General features: G+C 33.6%; 3 protein-coding genes and 1 long non-coding RNA gene across 4 annotated transcripts in view; 2 read left to right on the top strand and 2 right to left on the bottom strand.

The window, feature by feature from the left end:
* Positions 1-285: 285 nt before the first annotated feature.
* LOC145307215 (zinc finger MYND domain-containing protein 19-like) lies at positions 286-3,032 on the top strand. Its single transcript, XM_080149594.1, has 3 exons — positions 286-403; positions 1,864-1,935; positions 2,972-3,032. Exons 1-3 carry the CDS (start codon positions 330-332, stop codon positions 3,015-3,017), a joined length of 192 nt encoding a protein of 63 aa, XP_080005720.1. The 5' UTR covers positions 286-329; the 3' UTR covers positions 3,018-3,032.
* Positions 3,033-3,147: 115 nt separating this feature from the next.
* LOC145306954 (zinc finger MYND domain-containing protein 19-like) lies at positions 3,148-7,687 on the top strand. The gene is made up of 7 exons (XM_080149294.1): positions 3,148-3,152; positions 3,336-3,388; positions 4,073-4,140; positions 4,362-4,450; positions 5,345-5,416; positions 7,018-7,101; positions 7,463-7,687. The coding sequence occupies exons 1-7, from the start codon at positions 3,148-3,150 to the stop codon at positions 7,491-7,493; spliced, it is 402 nt and encodes a 133-aa protein (XP_080005420.1). The 3' UTR covers positions 7,494-7,687.
* Positions 7,688-14,483: 6,796 nt separating this feature from the next.
* On the bottom strand, positions 14,484-17,634 carry LOC145307306 (uncharacterized). Its single transcript, XR_013875390.1, has 3 exons — positions 17,611-17,634; positions 16,137-16,198; positions 14,484-14,666 (listed from the first exon to the last, which is right to left on the bottom strand). It is a non-coding gene; the product is annotated as an uncharacterized LOC145307306 (long non-coding RNA).
* A 483-nt stretch (positions 17,635-18,117) lies between these two features.
* The window catches only part of LOC145307432 (calsenilin-like), a 31,361-nt gene continuing 31,067 nt past the window's right edge, over positions 18,118-18,411 (bottom strand). Inside the window, exon 10 of the mRNA XM_080149874.1 lies at positions 18,118-18,219. Within this exon, the coding sequence (XP_080006000.1) occupies positions 18,133-18,219 (87 nt within the window). The 3' untranslated portion in view covers positions 18,118-18,132. The remainder of the gene's footprint in view (positions 18,220-18,411) is intronic.

Here is an 18,411-nt window from a genome sequence, read left to right as displayed (position 1 = left end):
TTTCTATCTATCTATTTAACTATTTATATTTCTATCTATCTTTCGATTTATCTATTTTTATGTCTATCTTTCTATCTATCTATTTATATGTCTATCTATTCACAATTTTAAGGATTTCATTGTCAAATTTAAACGTTTAAACACTGGACTTACATATCATATCAATCTTCAGTTACAATCTTTTAATGCTAAAAATGACAATAGCATTCGCAGATTTTTTCAATAAAATTTAGAAGATTTTTAAAAAATCTTTTAATTAATTTTACTAATCTATCTATCTATATTTGCAGATAGACCCCAATGGACGTGGTGTATGTGTGTATGCCCATATGTCTGTTGTCCATCCCTCTGTCCATCCATTTGTACATCCAGTATCTGGAGAATATTTCCACAACTACTTATGGTAAGGAAAATCTTCACAAAAAAATTCAGACGTCTATCTAACAGATTTATAGTATAGATGTATAACCTACACCCCCCCTCTCCAATGACCTTTTCCATCTACTAGCAAATTGTTTTCTGCTACTTGGCTATGTTAATATCCACGACACCATTTTGGTTGAATTCCAAAGACCCAATTGAGAGTCGGCACAAGGTCATTGTGATTATAGAAATACAGTTATTTAACTCTTTCCCCCTCCAGTGTTTTACTCTAATGTCTATCTATAATAACATTCGAGAAAATTGAAAAAAAACATCAACTTATTATAAACATGTATTCTGCGAACGGACGGACAGACAGATAGGTTGAAATATATAAAGATTAGCTAATAAAACGGATATTTGCCTTAGTTTTGTAGCTATTGTATAAAAGTAACAGGATGACTATCTGTCTTTTGAATTGAAGGAACTCATTCACCGCTGAACCAATATGGTTCTCCTCTAAAATGTGGCATTGTTTGGGAAAGGTTTATAACTATAATTGGGGAGGATATCATTACTTTCCTAAATAGGATCGCCACTACAATACAAATTTATCTCCCCCTTCCCCCTCACAAAAAAAATCTTTTCTTTTCAAAACTACAATTGAAAATTGAACGGAGGTAACTCCCACCTCTCCCCCTCAAACGCCTTGTCAAACACTGATACCTAACCCCTCTCTTATATTTAAAATTAATTTTAAAAAGAGGGGTGAAGTTTTTTGGTTTGTTTACATACTTTAGGTTAGGTTCTGCTAGGTACTGAATAGATCTGCAGGGTTAAGTCCCCCGCTCATTTTTAGGAAAAGCAAAAAACTGATTTTCAATATATTTAACAGGGGCAATTATCAGTGCTTAACTTTTTATTTTAACTTTTAATTTTTGTATTAATGTAATTAATAATAATAAAAAAATACATCATCAGTCTTTCTCTCTGTCGTTTTTTTTCATAAGTTGAAGTTTTCATTTTACTTCAAAAAGTAACGTTTTTAACCCCCCCCCCCCCCCCAAAAAAAAGGTTAGACATTGGGCGAAAGGGACCCACAGACCAATAAATGAGGACTATAGTAGCAACCTAAATGACGATAATAGTTATTTCTCGCATCGTATTATAAACGGCTTTCCGCGGATATAGAATGTACAATTATGAGATTAAAACTAGTTTTTTTAAGCCCCGAGGTGACGAAGTCACCGGCTAAAAAAACTAGTTTTAATCTTATGATTGTACATTTCTATATTCGTAGAAAGCTGGATATAACATGATGCTAGACATAGATTTTTCGTATGGATGAGAACCGGTTCCTATCCACCGGATTCGAATGAATACAAGAAAATGTATACTGTTACAATATCCATTTACTTATATATCCATTTAAAGAAATATGATTTTAACTTTTTAAAAATTGCTCCATACTATGAATAACATCTGTTTCAACCCTTTCAGGAAGAAGTATAATGGTGACATACCACAGGGTATGGAGGTGGTACATAAGAACTGTATCACCATGGATAATAGGTAACATTAATTAATTGATAGATTGATAGATTGGTAGATTGATTGATTGATAGATTGATTAATAGATTGATTGATATATTGATTGATAGATTGATTGATATATTGATTGATAGATTGATTGATAGATTGATTGATAGATTAATAGATTGGTAGATTGATTGATTGATAGATTGATTAATAGATTGATTGATATATTGATTGATAGATTGATTGATATATTGATTGATAGATTGATTGATAGATTGATTGATAGATTGATAGATTGATTGATAGATTGATTGATAGATTGATTGATAGATTGATTGATAGATTTATTGATAGATTGATTGATAGATTGATTGATAGATTGATTGATAGATTGATTGATAGATTGATTGATAGATTGATTGATAGATTGATTGATAGATTGATTGATAGATTGATTGATAGATTGATTGATAGATTGATTGATAGATTGATTGATAGATTGATTGATAGATTGGTTGATAGATTGATTGATAGATTGATTGATTGATAAATTGATTGATAGATTGATTGATAGATTGATTGATAGATTGATTGATAGATTGATTGATATATTGATTGATATATTGATTGATAGATTGATAGATAGATTAATTAATAGATTTTAGATTGAATTTTATATAAAGTTATTAATATTGATATGTTGATTGAAATATTGTTTTATCTATATACCTATTGATTGATAGATAAATTGATTGAAATGTTGTACAACAAATACGATGATTGGTAGATAAATTGATAGATTTAGAAAGAAGCAATCAGCATCATAAAGGTTTTAGTATGTCAAGATACTCTATCTCCCCCCCCCCCCTCTCCCACCCTCTCCGACAATACATTTTAAATTTTGTTCTCAAATATTAGAGTCATCCAATTAGCTACAAAAAGTTATTTTTGTTATCACATTATCTCTTTTTTCTTGACCACTGAACATTTGTCTATCCATGACTTTGTTGTGCATCTCTATGTACATATGTGTATTGTCATCCTTATTCACAGGTTTATGTAATTTTAGGTTGGAAAACCTGATGCTGATTCCAGAATCACTTTCATTCAGGTAAGATTTTAAAAACAATATTTACTGCATTAGAACCGTTTCTCAGCTGAAAAATTATGTATTTCGGGGCTGAAAAAAAATAATTTTACTCTAATAATTGTATATTTTTATATCCGCAGAAAGCTGTTTATAATATGATGTGATAAATAACTATTCCATCATGTGCCAAGATATTCCCCCCAACTCTCACTTTGGATGTTCTGCGCCTACCAGTTTTAACATATGACGCGGTGTGGTTCAGACTTGAACCTTATACCTCCCTAATAGCAAGCTGAAATGTTAATTATTGGCACAGAATAATAAATCCTCTAAACTATTGCAGATGGTGTCAACATGATACTCACTCACCAGTCAACAAATCTGAAGCTACTAAAGGTAACCTAGATAACTTGAAAATGTCTTATTTTGGTGTACCTGAACCTGGATAACCTCTAGAGGACAGGTACACCACAAGGTATTATTTTGGTGTACCTGAACCTTGATTACCTCTAGAGGACAGGTACACCACAAGGTCCTATTTTGGTGTACCTGTACCTGGAGACCCTCTAGAGGACAGGTACACCACAAAATCTTATTTTGGAGTACCTGAACCTGGATAACCTCTTAAGGCCAAGTATACCACAAGGTCCTATTTTTATGTACCTAAACCTGGATAACCCTCTAGAGGACAGGTACACCTCAAGGTCTTATTTTTGTGTACCTGTACCTGGAGACCCTCTAGAGGACAGGTACACCACAAGATCTTATTTTGGAGTACCTGAACCTGGATAACCTCTAGAGGACAGGTACACCACAAGGTCTTAATTTAGTGACCTGAACTTGAATAACCTCTAGAGGACAGGTACACCACAAGGTCCTATTTTGGTGTACCTGAACCTGGATAACCTCTAGAGGACAGGTACACCACAAGGTATTATTTTAGTGAACCTGAACCTGGATAACCTCTAGAGGACAGGTACACCATAAGGTGTTATTTGAGTGTACCTGAATCTGGATATTCTTGGATGATATTTTTTTAATTAATCAGCTTGGGTTTTGAACATAATAGTTTTTGTTTAGGTTTAAATTTGGAGTCAAGCTATTACTGGACAGCAATACAACAATTACCATTTGATCCCCTAGACGAGGTAAGGAAGGACTTCTATTTCTCACAGTTCATATAATTTTCACACGACCAATAAAATCTTCCCACGGTTCATAGAATTTTCTCATGGTCTTTGAAATCTTCCCACAGTTTAAATAAATTTTAAATGGTCATTAAAATCTTCGCACGGTTCACAGAATTTTCGCATGGCCTATAAAACCTTTCTATCTATTCATGTATCTAACTATCAATCTATCTATCTAGTATACAGAGTGTAGGATAATAAAGTTTGAGAGTCCTACTGGAGATCTTATAGAACTAGAGGATGACTCCAGCTGGCATCATGAGTGCAGGTACACTTATATAATGGGATAAGACAATGGCCGATAAATTGATGTACATCCTAAATGATGATAGTCAAAATTACCCCTTCTGTAGATTATAATTATTGGTTGAAACGTTTTAACACTCAACTTAATGATCCATCTAATCTAAATTTACGTTGGTCCCCAAAGTTGATAAGCCAACGAATAATAAAACGTTTAGTTTAATAAACAGCCCAATCAGTATGGCTTCAAAAACGCTTGATTATAATCGGTTATTAGCCATACTGAAAAATTATGTATTTCATATCTGCGGAAACCTGTTCGTAGTACAATGAGATTATACAAGGACGTTCAAGGGGGGGGGGGGTAAAGGGGTGATTACCTCCCCCACATTTAAATATACCTCTACCCTGGGGGTATTTAATAGTATTTCATTATTAGGTAGGTACCTTTTTACATTATTAAATTACCCCCTCACCAAAATGTTCACCCCTGCCAACAGATTTCAGGGGGGGTAATTACCCCCCCCAAGCAAATTTTACCCCCCCCCCCCGAAAAGCAAATTACCAACCCAGTAAAAAAAATTAAAAAGCTTGGTCGCCCCTGATGAGATACATGACTATTTCTGTATTATAGTTTAAAGATTTTTTCTATTGAAAATTATTATTGATGCGTTTTCTGTAACTTTTATTTTTTAATAAAATAGCGAATGTTTCTTAAATTTAAACATGAAAGCATCGTCCTATCAAATTAAAACTTTGCATGCTGAGTTATGAAACAATAAGGTACAATATAGAAAACGTATTTATAAGCATTTTGATTGCTATATTTTTTGGCAACAAATTTTTACAATTATCTTGTTTTTTCATTGGTGATTTCCAATACAGTTGGGTACAAAGTTTTTATACAAATAAATTTCAGATTTGCCCCCTGCATAGCCATTGAAAATAAACTCAGAGAATTCTCTATCTGTGGCAGGTGTCAGTTAGCAAGGTATATAGATAGATAGATAGCTAGATGGATATATGGATAGTTAGATAGATAGATAGATAGATAGATAGATAGATAGAAAGATGGATATATGGATAGTTAGATAGATAGATAGTCACCCTATAGACTACCAATCTTTTGATTGTATGAACTTTGTCTTAGAAGTCCTAACTGTGCTTTATGATAAGTTGCGCCTGTTTTGGCCCAAGGCATTCCCTCTACTGTAACTATTTTTTTTGCGCACCTGACATGGTAGCAGTAGGAACCATATTTAAAGTCTTAAGTTATGATGTGGTGTTCAGCCCACATTTAAAAATATCACCTTCCTAACTACAAGCGGATGCGCTACGTATTGAGCCACAAATGCAGGTTATAATAGAAACTTACGGTATATATTTCCAAAAAAAGAAACAAAGGTGTTTGTCTGCTAGGACTTTTTTAAAAGTTTGTCCATTTACTATATCTACTACGAGCGGATTCTTTCCTAGAGGCCTCTAGGGACTCTTTTTTATATAAATTTTATATAAATATTTTTAAAAAAGGAAGAATGTTTGAGCTACAAAGGGGTCTAGATATACTGGATAAGATACAGAAACCCAGCAATATACTATTTCTATTATATTATTTAGGTATTGTAGCCAGAAAGTTGTTACAAGCGAAAGATTGGTTGAACCACAAACGAGTCTAGATGCACTGTACAAGGTTACAGAAACCCCACTACAGATACTTAGCAATATGATATTTCTAATTTATTATTTAGGTATTATAGCCTGAATTGTCAAGAGCGAGATTGGTTAAACCACAAACGGATCTAGATATACTAGGCGGGGTTACAGAAACCCTGCTACAGATACCCAGTTATGTACTATTTCTATTATATTATTTAGGTATTTTAGTCAGAGTTGTCACAAGTGAAAAATTGGTTGAACCACAAATGGGTCTAGATATACTGTACAAGGTTACAGAAACCCCGCTACAGATACCCAGGAATATACTATATCTATTATATTATTCAGGTATTGTGGTCAAAGTTAAAGGAAAAGACTGTATTAACTATAAACAGATATACTGGATAAGATACAGAAACCCTGGCTACGGATACCAGGCAATATACTATATCTATTATACTATTCAGGTATTAGGGAGATTGGTTGAACCACAAACATGTCTGAAACCCCACTACAGATAACCAGTAGCATACTATATCTATTATATTATTTAGGTATTGTAGCCAGAGTTTTCAGGAGCAATATTGGTTAAACCACAAACGGGTCTAGTTTACTGTATGAGTATACAGAAATCCCACTACAGATACCCAGTAATATACTATTTCTATTATATTATTTAGGTAATGTAGTCAGAGTTGTCAGAAGCAAAAGATTGGTTGATTCACAAACGGGTCTAGATATAATGTATGAGTATACAGAAACCCTGCTACAGATACCTAGTAATATACTATATCTATCATATTATTCAGGTATTGTAGCCAAAGTTGTCAAGAACGAAATAGATTGAACTGCAAATGGGAGTAGATATGCTGTATGAGTATACAGAAACACCACTTCAGATAACCAGCAATATACTATATATATTATATTATTCAGGTATTGTAGTCAGAGTTGTCAGGAGAGAGATTGGTTGAACCACAAACGTGTCTGCAGAGAAAAGAACAATGTTTTACCCTACAGGTAAAGCCAATGATATTATGGGATAGGACAATGAATGGAAAATAGATCCCACAATTTTCTTAAAAACTAATATTGAAGAAGGGGGAAGGGGGCGACCATTCCCCGTTTAAAATTTTTTTTTACGTTTACTTTTCAAATCTAAAATAATAAATTGGGTTATTGAATTCAACTCCACCCTCCTCAAGTGGCCCTAGAGGCCTCCAGGGGCGTAGCCGCTAGTCTTATATAAAGTAACTGCCATATATAAGTTTCTAGCACATCCATTTATTTTATATCAAGCGACAAAAATACAAACAATATTGATTTTTGTCAAATTTACACCTTTTATAGCCAATTTGTAATCATTTTTTCTTTTTTTTAGGTTTTCCATTGTTGGAAGCCCGAACAGATGACCAAGCAGTTCAAAAGAAATATTGTTTTTTTCAAAATGTGAAATTTTCAACAAAAAAATGATTCTCAAAAAACGGTTCTAACCATTGCAATTTTAATGCACACAGTGACAAATTCCTCTTTAAATTGTTTAAGAATTATCGAAAAGGGAGGGGACATTTGACTGTAAAATACACTGGTACTCAAAGTTCTATAGTACAATAGTTCCCTTAATAAAGTTATAGAGGACTATTGGGGACTATTTATTAGTTCTTGATTAGGTGGTACAAACCATCAGTTTACAAACTGTTCCACCAATAATAATAATGTTTGTTGTAATTGGTTGTGTACATTAATTTATCGTTTATTGTCTTATCCCTTAAGATCCCTGTAAGCAGGAAAAAGGAAATGATATTCTGACAAATAATTCTAAAGGAAAATTTCCCCCCACAACTCCCTTCCCCTTTTCCTCCCCTTCTTACCCACCCCTCTTCAGCTCCATGATAAACAAAATATATTTCCATGATATATTAAAGGTTTCGTGATTTTTTTTGTAGAATTGATTGTTAGAATAGCTACCCCTGCCTGTTAGAAAGAAAGGATCTAAGGATACTGGTTTGAATCTTTTGATTTTTCAAATTAACCTTAGCAGAAATCTGTCTATAATAAGATACGATAAATAACTATCCTATAATATTTCACTAAAGCTATATGCTCCCCCCCCCCCCTCCATTTTTTGATAACTTGTAGATTTGATTATCTCTAAAAAAGCTTTTAAAGGCTGCTAGCTGCACAGGGAAAGCTTCACTAAAGAAAAAACCCGTAAAACAAGTCTTTTTTACTCATTTATATGCACTGCGAGATAACTGTTCATTATTGATTAAATGACTATTCCAAATTATTTGTAGGCCTTATTTTGTTGGTTGAAATTTTGTGCGAGCATAATCTATACGTTCCACCATTTGGCCGTTAGAAGCCTTAAAAGTTAATAATCGTTACCAGGAACTTTTTACTGAGAATTGCACTTGACCCACAAGTTAATAAAAAATGGAGGGGGGGGGGGGATTTTGATCCAGCTTTAGTCAAATCAAATATTCGCAGAAAACTGTCTGTAATACAAAGCTCTACATAATTTTCCATTATGTCTGAAAACCGATTTTATTTTAGCGGATATTAATGGATTTTGAAACCATATTGAAAATGATTATCAGAGACATATAGGGATAAGAAAATGGATGAAAATCTCTACTTTCGCACCAAAAGTGTATATTCTATATATATAAACCATTACTGTGGTGTGGGATTGTACTTCTATATTTTTTAAAAACAGTGATTACAACATCCATCAGTAGCGAAGCAAAAAAAATCATGGAATGTACGAACAGAGACAGCTTAAAAAGACGCCAAAAAAATTACGTCATACAATAAATGGCCTATCATTGGTCATTTTATTGTATGACGTCATTTAATTGAGGCACTATACGCTGTTTCGAACAAACAGACAATGTCAGTTAGAGAGCGGGTGTATAGTTCTCATTATAATGAAAAAACAGAGAGAATATGAGAAAACAAACAGAAAATCACGAAACCTTTCAAAAAATTACATTTACCTTACATAAGAGAAAGCTCAAAAAGCCATGTGTGACGTCATAAAAATCCCTCTCTTTTTTAGGGGTAGCCTTCCAACTTCTCCTCTCATCCCTCTGCTATATACGTATTTTTATGACGTCACATATGACACTGATTGACGGACAGACAAAATGAATTTTAGAGTAGATTCGGTACTAAAAAGTCATCTTATACATTGTTAAATTCAACGAACATTATATTTAGTAATTTATTTTTATACTAGCAGCTGCACCCCTAGAGGCGGTGAAAAAGTCAAACCTCAGACTTTTGCAGTATTAGAATTTTTGGAGGGGAGTCATCATTTTCTAGTAGCGATTTCTTTTGTAAGGGTTGTTGCATCCGCCCCCAAATAGTTATAAACCTTCCCAGAACCTATGAGGATAACCATATCAGTTCAGTGGTTAATGAGATCCTTACACACACACACACAAACACAGATTCTGTTACTTTTTTATAAGGATTTGCAAAGACGTACTGACGGACCCTATGTTTTAGAAATAACTATTAATACCGAATCAAAAATAATATCCTAATCTTTTTAACTTATTTTTTAAATGTATATTTTATTGATTATATAAATATTTGTATATATCTATATATATAAGAGATAAGACAACGGACGATGAATTATGATTTATAAAAACAAAATCTGTAAATTAAATTCTTGGCGTATTTATATTGAATTTTGATTGGTTGGTTCTAAACTAGCAGTCCCCATACTTATTTAGGCAGTAAGTAAAGCTGCAGAAGTGGTAATTTTGTTTATCATCAATGGAGATTCGTCCATTGTCTTATCTCTTAAGATAACTGTGTATTAGACCAAAGATTAATGAAAATGTTATAAATAAAATAGTATGATAAAAAGGTTTTAAAAGTATTTATTTAGTAGCGAAGCTACTCTATAATTAGAATATGCTGTTACGCACGTCCGTAAAGTAAAAGCCTTGTGACGTCATAAAAATGAGGGATTATCCATCTCTTACCCACTTCTCCACTCAACTCCCTTATTTTTATGACGTCAGATGGTGGATTTTTGAGACACTTTGTCCAGCTACATTTAAAGAGATAAGAAGATTTTTAAAAATAAATTTGAAGATTTTTATAAATAATTTTGAAGATTTTTTGTTTTTTTGATCAAATACTTGTGAAACAAAACATCTTTATATGAATCGATAATCTTTTTAGTGCTTGTAAAAATGTTAATGTTAGAATCATTACCTTAAATAAAATGTATACTGGCCTGCCATTGGTAATTTAGTCTGTGTATTGGCCTATCAATGGTCATTTGTATTGCATGACGTCATTTTTGTAAGGTACTATAAAAAAGCTTCAGTTTTTGTAGGAGAAAAAAAAAATTTTAATAGTTTTTTTTATCGTACATTAGAACTAGTATCAATTTTAGAATATTTATCATATAATTCATTTAAAATTGTCTATAATACGATGCTATACAAGATTTTTCAGTATTGCTGAGAACCGGTTCTAATCCAGCATATATCAATTGGTCTCGCATCGTATTATAAACAGCTTTCCGCGGATATAGAATGTACAATTATAAGATTAAAACCAGGCTAAAAATTGGTTTAAATGTTATGATTGTACATTTTTATATTCGTAGAAAGCTGAGCTGGATCTTTAAATCATTTCAATGGTGCGCCAAATCGGGGTGCGCTGAATTTCAGCCAATCACAGCGCGGCATTTCGTAAAATGCTGTGCTCCCATTAATGGAAAGTTGGCTCACTCCGATTTGGCGCACCATTGAAATGATTTAAAGATCCAACTCTGGTTATAATACGATGCTAGACATAGTTTTTTCGTATGGATGAGAACCGGTTCCTATCCACCGGATTCGAATGAATACGAGAAAAATTGTTTAAACCAGCTGATATATCAAAAAAAACCTGTTTTTATAAGTGGCTTTTAGTTGTTATATTTGACAATTTGATTGATTAAATTTATATCCCTAAGGAGAACAAGGCAGAGGTGGATTCTTAAAAAAAAATTGCCCCACTAATCGCTTAGTGGGGCAAAATTGTTTTCGTGAAAAGTCCACTAAAATCACATTGAAAATCTACAAAAAAAATAAACAAAATCATAGAAGGGTTATTAACAAAAGATTTTATTTAATTTTTGTAGATTTTTTATGTGATTTTGGAGTATTTTTCACGAAAACAATTTTTCCCCACTAAGCGATTAGTGGGGCAATTTTTTTTTAAGAATCCACCTCAGGAATAGGTATAACCAACAAGCAAAATATATCTAAAATAATATTTGGGGGGCAAATGGAGATGTCGTCAATTTTACGATGTGTTGCCCCACAACGGCAGCTGATATTTCGTGATTTTTTTCCGAATTAATTTCCTTATTGGTAGAAGCTGAGAACAAGGTAGAAGCCAGCGGTAAAATTTTGTTTATTGTCATTGGAGTTGTACGTCAATTTATCGTTCACTGTCTTATACCTTTAGAACCCTGGGTAAAACGGCAACGGCTGAAATTTAAATAATAATTTTAACAAAGAGAGGGGTAGGTTTCTGGTAGAATCCTTAAAGGTGTGTGTTTTAAGGCTTAAAAATAGTAGTAGAACGAAAATATTCAATAAATAGGTATGTGTTTTTAGTAGCGAAGCTACTCTATAATTTGAAATGTCCGTCTGTCCGTATGTCCGTCTGTCCGTCTTAGTTTGGGGGAAACGTGATTTTCTCGGCTCCTATAAAAGATAAAAGGCTGAAATTTTTTGACAACATTTCCATTATCAAGGAGCACTATTAACTATAAAACATCAATGGCGATAGGACCGCTTTTTAGCAGGTTTTAGGCTATTTTTGTATTTTTCACATTTTTCTCCATATCTTTGGTGTTTATGGTCCGATTTCCAAAATTTTTTAGTTATAGAATCAAAATTGAATTTCCTGTCGTTTCAAGAAAACAACTATGACGGTCAGACTGCCTTTAAGCAGGTTTTAGGCAATTTTTGTATTTTTCACATTTTTCTCCATACCTTTGGTGTTTATGGTCCGTTTTTTTTTTAATTTTTGCAGTTAAAAATATTAAAATTAAATTTCCCGTTGTTCTGAGCATCCAGTATGTAATTTACTTTGACCGTCAGTCTGTTAGTTATAGTACTGAAATATAAATAAATATTAAGAAATTGAAAACAAATGTTGAAAAGGTTTCGTGATTTTTTCCTAATATACATGCTTTTGTCAACTAATATCTAAATTCTTATTTAATTGTTTATGCTTCGCTACTTATGGATGTTGTCATCCTTGTTCTTATTGTAAAGAACTATAGATAAAAAAAGTTAACATAAATTTTTATCGTTCTACTACTGTTTTTTTACTTAATCTTTACAGATTTTACCAGAAACCTACCCCTCTCTTTAATTTGATATAAATGTGGTCTAAAATTTTTAATTTATTGTTTAAGTTTGACCTTTTATACATATAAACTATATACATAATTATATCCTTCAGATAACCTCACGCAACCTTGAAATTTTAAATATTAAGAATTAATGTTCCTTTGACAATAACAAAACATGTTCTTATCGCATCGTTTTATAGACAGCTTTCCGCGGATATTAAAATGAAAAAAATATGCGATTAAAACCAGTCATCAGCTTTTAGATATATTGTTGGTATATTTTGGTGATTTCTCTTAGGAGGATGATGGTACTCTACCCCAAAATAGTTATAAACCTTCCCTGGACCTAAGAGGAGCTACCCTGTAAAGGAGAACCATATCGGTTCAGTGGTTAATAAGATCTTAAGCTACAGACAAACAGACATACTGTTACTTTTATACAAGGATTTATAATATATGGATATATGAAAACATTTATTTATCTCTTTACGTATCATTTTTAAAATTTATAAGTATAGGATTAAATAAATTTATCGACATAAAAAAACAAGAGCTTGATCTTTAAATCGTTTATAGGTGATTTAAACCGGGGCGATTCATTCAGTGCACCATCAAATTATTAAATACCAATCTTTAAATCGAATTTGCATGGGCGATTTGGCGCGGTACCGTCTCGGCAATGCCACTCACCGAGTGGCATTGCCGAACCAAATCGGGGTGATTTATTTAATAAATAAATATTTTTTTTAATTACTTTAATATTTTATTGCAAAACTATCGTGAAAACATTTTTATAGTTATTTTTAAAATAAATTATATATTAATATTTTATATAAAATACCATACTGACATGGCATTTTATATAAAATACCTTACTAACACTGCTTAAGTAATAAAGTTGTACTGGCGCAGATCAATATTTTAGTGAGTGCGCAAGCGATTTAACAACACCGCGCCGAAAATCTTTTAAAAATCAGGTGCGCTGTGGCTTACCACCAGCGCACCTACGGTTCACCTCTGAATCGCCCTGATTCAGCGCAACATAAAAACGATTTAAAGATCAAGCTAAGGATGACAACATCCATAAGAAGAAAGCTCAACAAAATTTACGAATAAAATATGACTCAATAACAGTTATTAATCGCATCGTATTATAGACAGCTTTCCGCGAATAATAAAATGAAAAGTTATAGGATTAACTTTATGATTTTGACTTAAATCTGCGTAGAAAATTGTCTGTAATACGATGCGATACAAGGTAATGACAATTTTAGAGTATAGTCCCTTTAGTGGCAACGCCCCTTAACGGCCAAGGGGCGATTCGTCGTAATTTTGAAATGGCTTTTGATAGGTTATTTTAGGTTAGGTTAGGTTAGGTTATATTGGGTTAGGTGATAGCAGAATGAGGCAATTGGTCCCGCAGGAGAAAAGGTACTGTGGAAAAAACGAAGAATCACCCCTTAAGGTGCGTTGCCATGAAAGGGACTATACCCCAATTTTATTTTGATTATTAATATTATTGATATGTTTTTTTATTAACTAATAAGGATTCTAAAACTATTAAATATTGCTAAACTACTTACAACTGACATAAAAAGTCCTTAAATTAATCCGAAATAGCCACAAAATAAAAAAAATCTGCGTAAAATAAGTCTTTTTCGCGCATTTATGCTATACTAGAAGCTACAACCCCCCACCCCGCCCCTAGAGGCCTCTAGGGGCGCTCTAGGTAAGAGGGAAGAGAAAACCCCCCCCCCTCCTTTTAATTTTTTTAATTGTCTTTTTTTCTAGTGGTGATTTATCTTTGTAGGGTTGTGGCACCCTCCCCCAAAATAGTTATAAACCTTCTTAGTAAGAAAAAGACATAGATAAACCTCCTGATACTTTTTTAGGGTTCAATTTCAGCAACAAGATCTTAAGGGATAAGACAATAGACAATAAATTTCTGTACAATTTACATCCCCAAATTGAGATAAACAAAATTACCCTTACTGTAAATTAGTATAATTATAAACTGCAATCAAAGCATAACCCTAGTTTTTAGGCCAACGCTAAATTATCGCCTCCCCAACAAACATGTTCAATTACTACTGGAATTCTATATCTACAGTGTAGGAAAACATCTGTATAAGTGAGAACTGTTTGTCTGTCTTACTGTTGGATGGGCAACAAACATTTCAAAGATTCGCTGATCAATGGATCCCTAAATAATTAGGGATCTTAAGGGATAAGACAATTATTATAATAAAGTAACAGGATGTATATCTGTCTATGTGTCTATGTGTCAAGGATCTGGCTAACCGCATAACCGATATGGTCCTTCTTTACAATTTTGTTTTTCTATCTATCAGTCTGTTTATCGTTATGTTTGTTTATCATTATGTCTGTCTGTCTGACTGTATGTCTGTCCGTCTGTCTGTCTGTCCATTTGTCTGTCAGTATATTTGCCTGTCAGTATATATGTCTGTATGTATGTCTCTTTGTTTGTTCTTCTGTATGACGATATGTCTGTCTGTATGTCTGTCTGTATGTCTGTCTGTATGTCTGTCTGTATGTCTGTCTATATGTCTGTCTGTATGTCTGTCTGTATGTCTGTCTGTATGTCTGTCTGTATGTCTGTCTATATGTCTGTCTGTATGTCTGTCTGTATGTCTGTCTGTCTGTCTGTATGTCTGTCTGTATGTCTGTCTGTATGTCTGTCTGTATGTCTGTCTGTATGTCTGTCTGTATGTCTGTCTGTTTGTCTGTTTGTCTGGCTGTCTGTCTGTCTGGTTGTCCTTTTGTCTGTATATCTCTCTGTATATCCGTCTGTCTGTCGGTCCGTCTTTATATCTGTCTGTCTGGCTGTCTGTCTGTCCGTCTTTATATCTGTCTGCCTGTATTTCCATTTGTTTATCTGTATGTCTGTCTACTGTTTGTGTGTCTATATGTCTGTCTCTCCGTCTACCTGCATGTCTATCTCTCGTCTGTCTGTCTGTATGTATATCTGTCTGTCAGTGTTTCTATCTGTCTGTTTATTTGTCCATCTTTATGTATGTCTGTTGCCTGTTTATCTATCTGTCTGTCTGTAAGTCCATTTATTTTTTTTTCTTTCTGTCAATCTGTATGCCTGATTGTCTACTCTGTTTGACTGTCCGTCTATCTGTCTGTCTGTCTGTCTATCTGTCTGCAAATCTGAATGTCTGTCTGTCTGTATGTCTGTCTCTCTGTCTGTCTTTCTCTCTGTGTGTCCATTTGTCTATCTTTCTGTCTGTTTATCAGTCCATCTTTATATCCGTATGTCTGTCTGTACCTCTATCTATCTGTTTTAATATGTCTGTCTGTTTTTCTGTCTGCATATCCATCTTTCTGTATGTCAGTGTGTCTGTTTGTCTAATTGTACCTTAATTTGTCTGTCTGTCTGTCTTTCTTCTCGCCTTTCTGTCTGTCTATTCGGATGTCTGTCAGTCTGTCCGTTTGTCTGTCTAACTGTCTGTCCGTCTGTCTATCTGTCTATCTGTCCTCTTGCCCTTCAGTCTATCTGTCTGTCTGTCTGTCTGTCTGTCTGTCTGTCTGTCTGTCTGTCTGTCTGTCTGTCTGTCTGTCTGTCTGTCTGTCTGTCTGTCTGTATGTCTGTCTGTCTGTCTGTCTGTCTGTCTGTCTGTCTGTCTGTCTGTTTGTCTGTCTGTATTACCTCTGGCAATAGATGAGAAACTCCTCCATTGTAATAACGCCATCACAATTCAGATCAAGTTTCTAAAAAACAAGGATGACAACATCCATACAAGCGAATCTTTGCAACAGTATGACAAACGAACATTAACACTTGTAGAGTGTCAGAACTAAATAATCAGAATTAAAATGCTTAAAAGTCGAAACAAAATTGTAAGTAAACTTGTTGAAAAACTGATTAAATACAGAATAATGTTTAAGGACATAATTAAATTTTTAGGACTTTATTGTAGAGTTGTTTTGCTTACAACATTGTACTTTCTTGTACCATAAAAATTTGTTGTTAAAAAATTAAAAATCAACATGTTTGAAATGTACATACGGACATTCTGGTAAAGAATATAGAGTTGCTACGCTTTCTAAATCGTTCCTTACTAATACAGGAATCACCATTCAAAGTTTGAAATCAATAAAACAATTCTAACATGCCTAAATTAACGAAAAAAGGTAACCGTTACGGGTGGACGAACCGACCCAATTCATAGAAAAGCTTCGCTTTCAAAAATGATAAGAAACCGTAGTACAATAATCCTTATACTAAAGTAACAGGATGTCTGTTTGTCTGTGTGTTTGTGTGTTTGTATGTTTGTGTGTTTGTGTGTTTGTGTGTCTGTGTGTCTGTACCGAAGGATCTCGCTAACCGCTGAACCGATCGGGTTCTCCTTAACAGGGTAGCTTCTCATAGGTCCCGTGAAGGTTTATAACTATTTTCTTGGGGGGTGGGACACACCCCACCCCCCCAAAAATGAAAAATACCCACCCCAAAAAAAAAAAATTTAAAGGGGCGTACCCGCTAGTTGTAGTAATAAAAGATTAGTTCTGGTATAATTCACGACATTGCTTTTTATCTGAGAGAGAGAGGGGATGTTTTTTGAGAACGTTTTCTTATTCGTAAGCTTTACAACTCTGGGTAATTTTAATGAATTTTGATCGTTTCATTAAGTTGAGTGTTCAACCGTTTTAACAAGTAATTTTAATTTACAGAAGGTGGTAATTTTGTGTATCATTATTGGGGATGTACATCAATTTATTGGCCATTGTCTTATCCCCTAATAAATGGTTAAAAGTCCCCAAAGCTGTTAGGCTAACGAATAAGAAAACTTTATTATACAACCCTGGGGACTAGTGTAATAAACAGCCCCCTCCCTCCATGCTAAGGTCATAAACTATTTATAGTCTTCCAGACGAAGGTTATGCAATCAAAGGGTCGGTTGTCTTGTTGGATGTTACTTAACTTAGTGTCCTATAGATTTTAAGTATTGCATCCCATTGCAAGCAGATGATGCCCTTGGGTTCTGTAGAATCTAGAAGGTAATATTGTACTTTTTCATTAATTAAAATGCCGAATTTGTAATCGATAGGATAATACTAACATACCTAAACTAAAGGACAGACAAACAAGCTAATTTTAGAAAAGCTTCGCTCTTAAAAATTACCTTAAAAACAATTTCCGCCCTCCTATATCCAAATATATTAGTAATATATGTTGTAAATAATTAATCAAAAATCATGTATCGTATCGCATTATTTTTTCATATTATTATCTATGGAAAGTTGCTATATTAAAATGCTATACTCGTTACTTATCAATTATATTTTGACCGCCTTCTTTTTCCCCCTCCTTTTCTTATTTAATAATTTATTCCTATAAGAACAAACTGTACTTTTTTGCCTCCTATTTAGCGTAAGGGGGTAATGCATTAGCCCCAAACAGGTGCAACTCGTCACTATAAAACTGCCGGTTAGGGGGGAGGAGGGTCGGCCTCTTCAATGTCAATTCCTTTTTAAAAAATAAAAAATAAAAAAAAATTCTTGGGGGAGGGGGGGGGGGTACCTTCTTTCAAAATAGGTATAAACCTCCTTAGGTCATATAAGAATCTAAAATGTAAAGAATACCCATATTTGGGTTCAGTGGTTAGCAAGATCCTTTGGTACCAACAAATAGACATCCTGTTACTTTAAGGATGATATTCTATAATATTTAAATTCCTGGTGATAATTTCTTCATTTGGTCCAAACTCTTTTTCTTTGCTCTTGTCTCGTCCCTGCGTAGGGTATTTTTGTTTATCTTTATTGGGGCAGTTCATCAATTTATCGTCCATTGTCTTATCTCCTAAGATCCCTTCTAGTTGTTAGAGGAATCTTAAGGGATAAGACAATAGCAGATAAACTGATGTACATCCCTAATGATGATACATAAAGTTACCCTTTCTGTAGCGTAAAATTGGTGGTTGAAA

This window comes from Acartia tonsa, chromosome 15 (assembly GCF_053477335.1).
Source record: "Acartia tonsa isolate MP-2025a chromosome 15, ASM5347733v1, whole genome shotgun sequence".
In the NCBI taxonomy this organism is placed as follows: Eukaryota; Metazoa; Arthropoda; class Copepoda; order Calanoida; family Acartiidae; genus Acartia; species Acartia tonsa.
The sequence above is the reverse complement of the archived record's forward strand: the minus strand, read 5'-3'. Positions and strand labels throughout refer to the sequence as shown.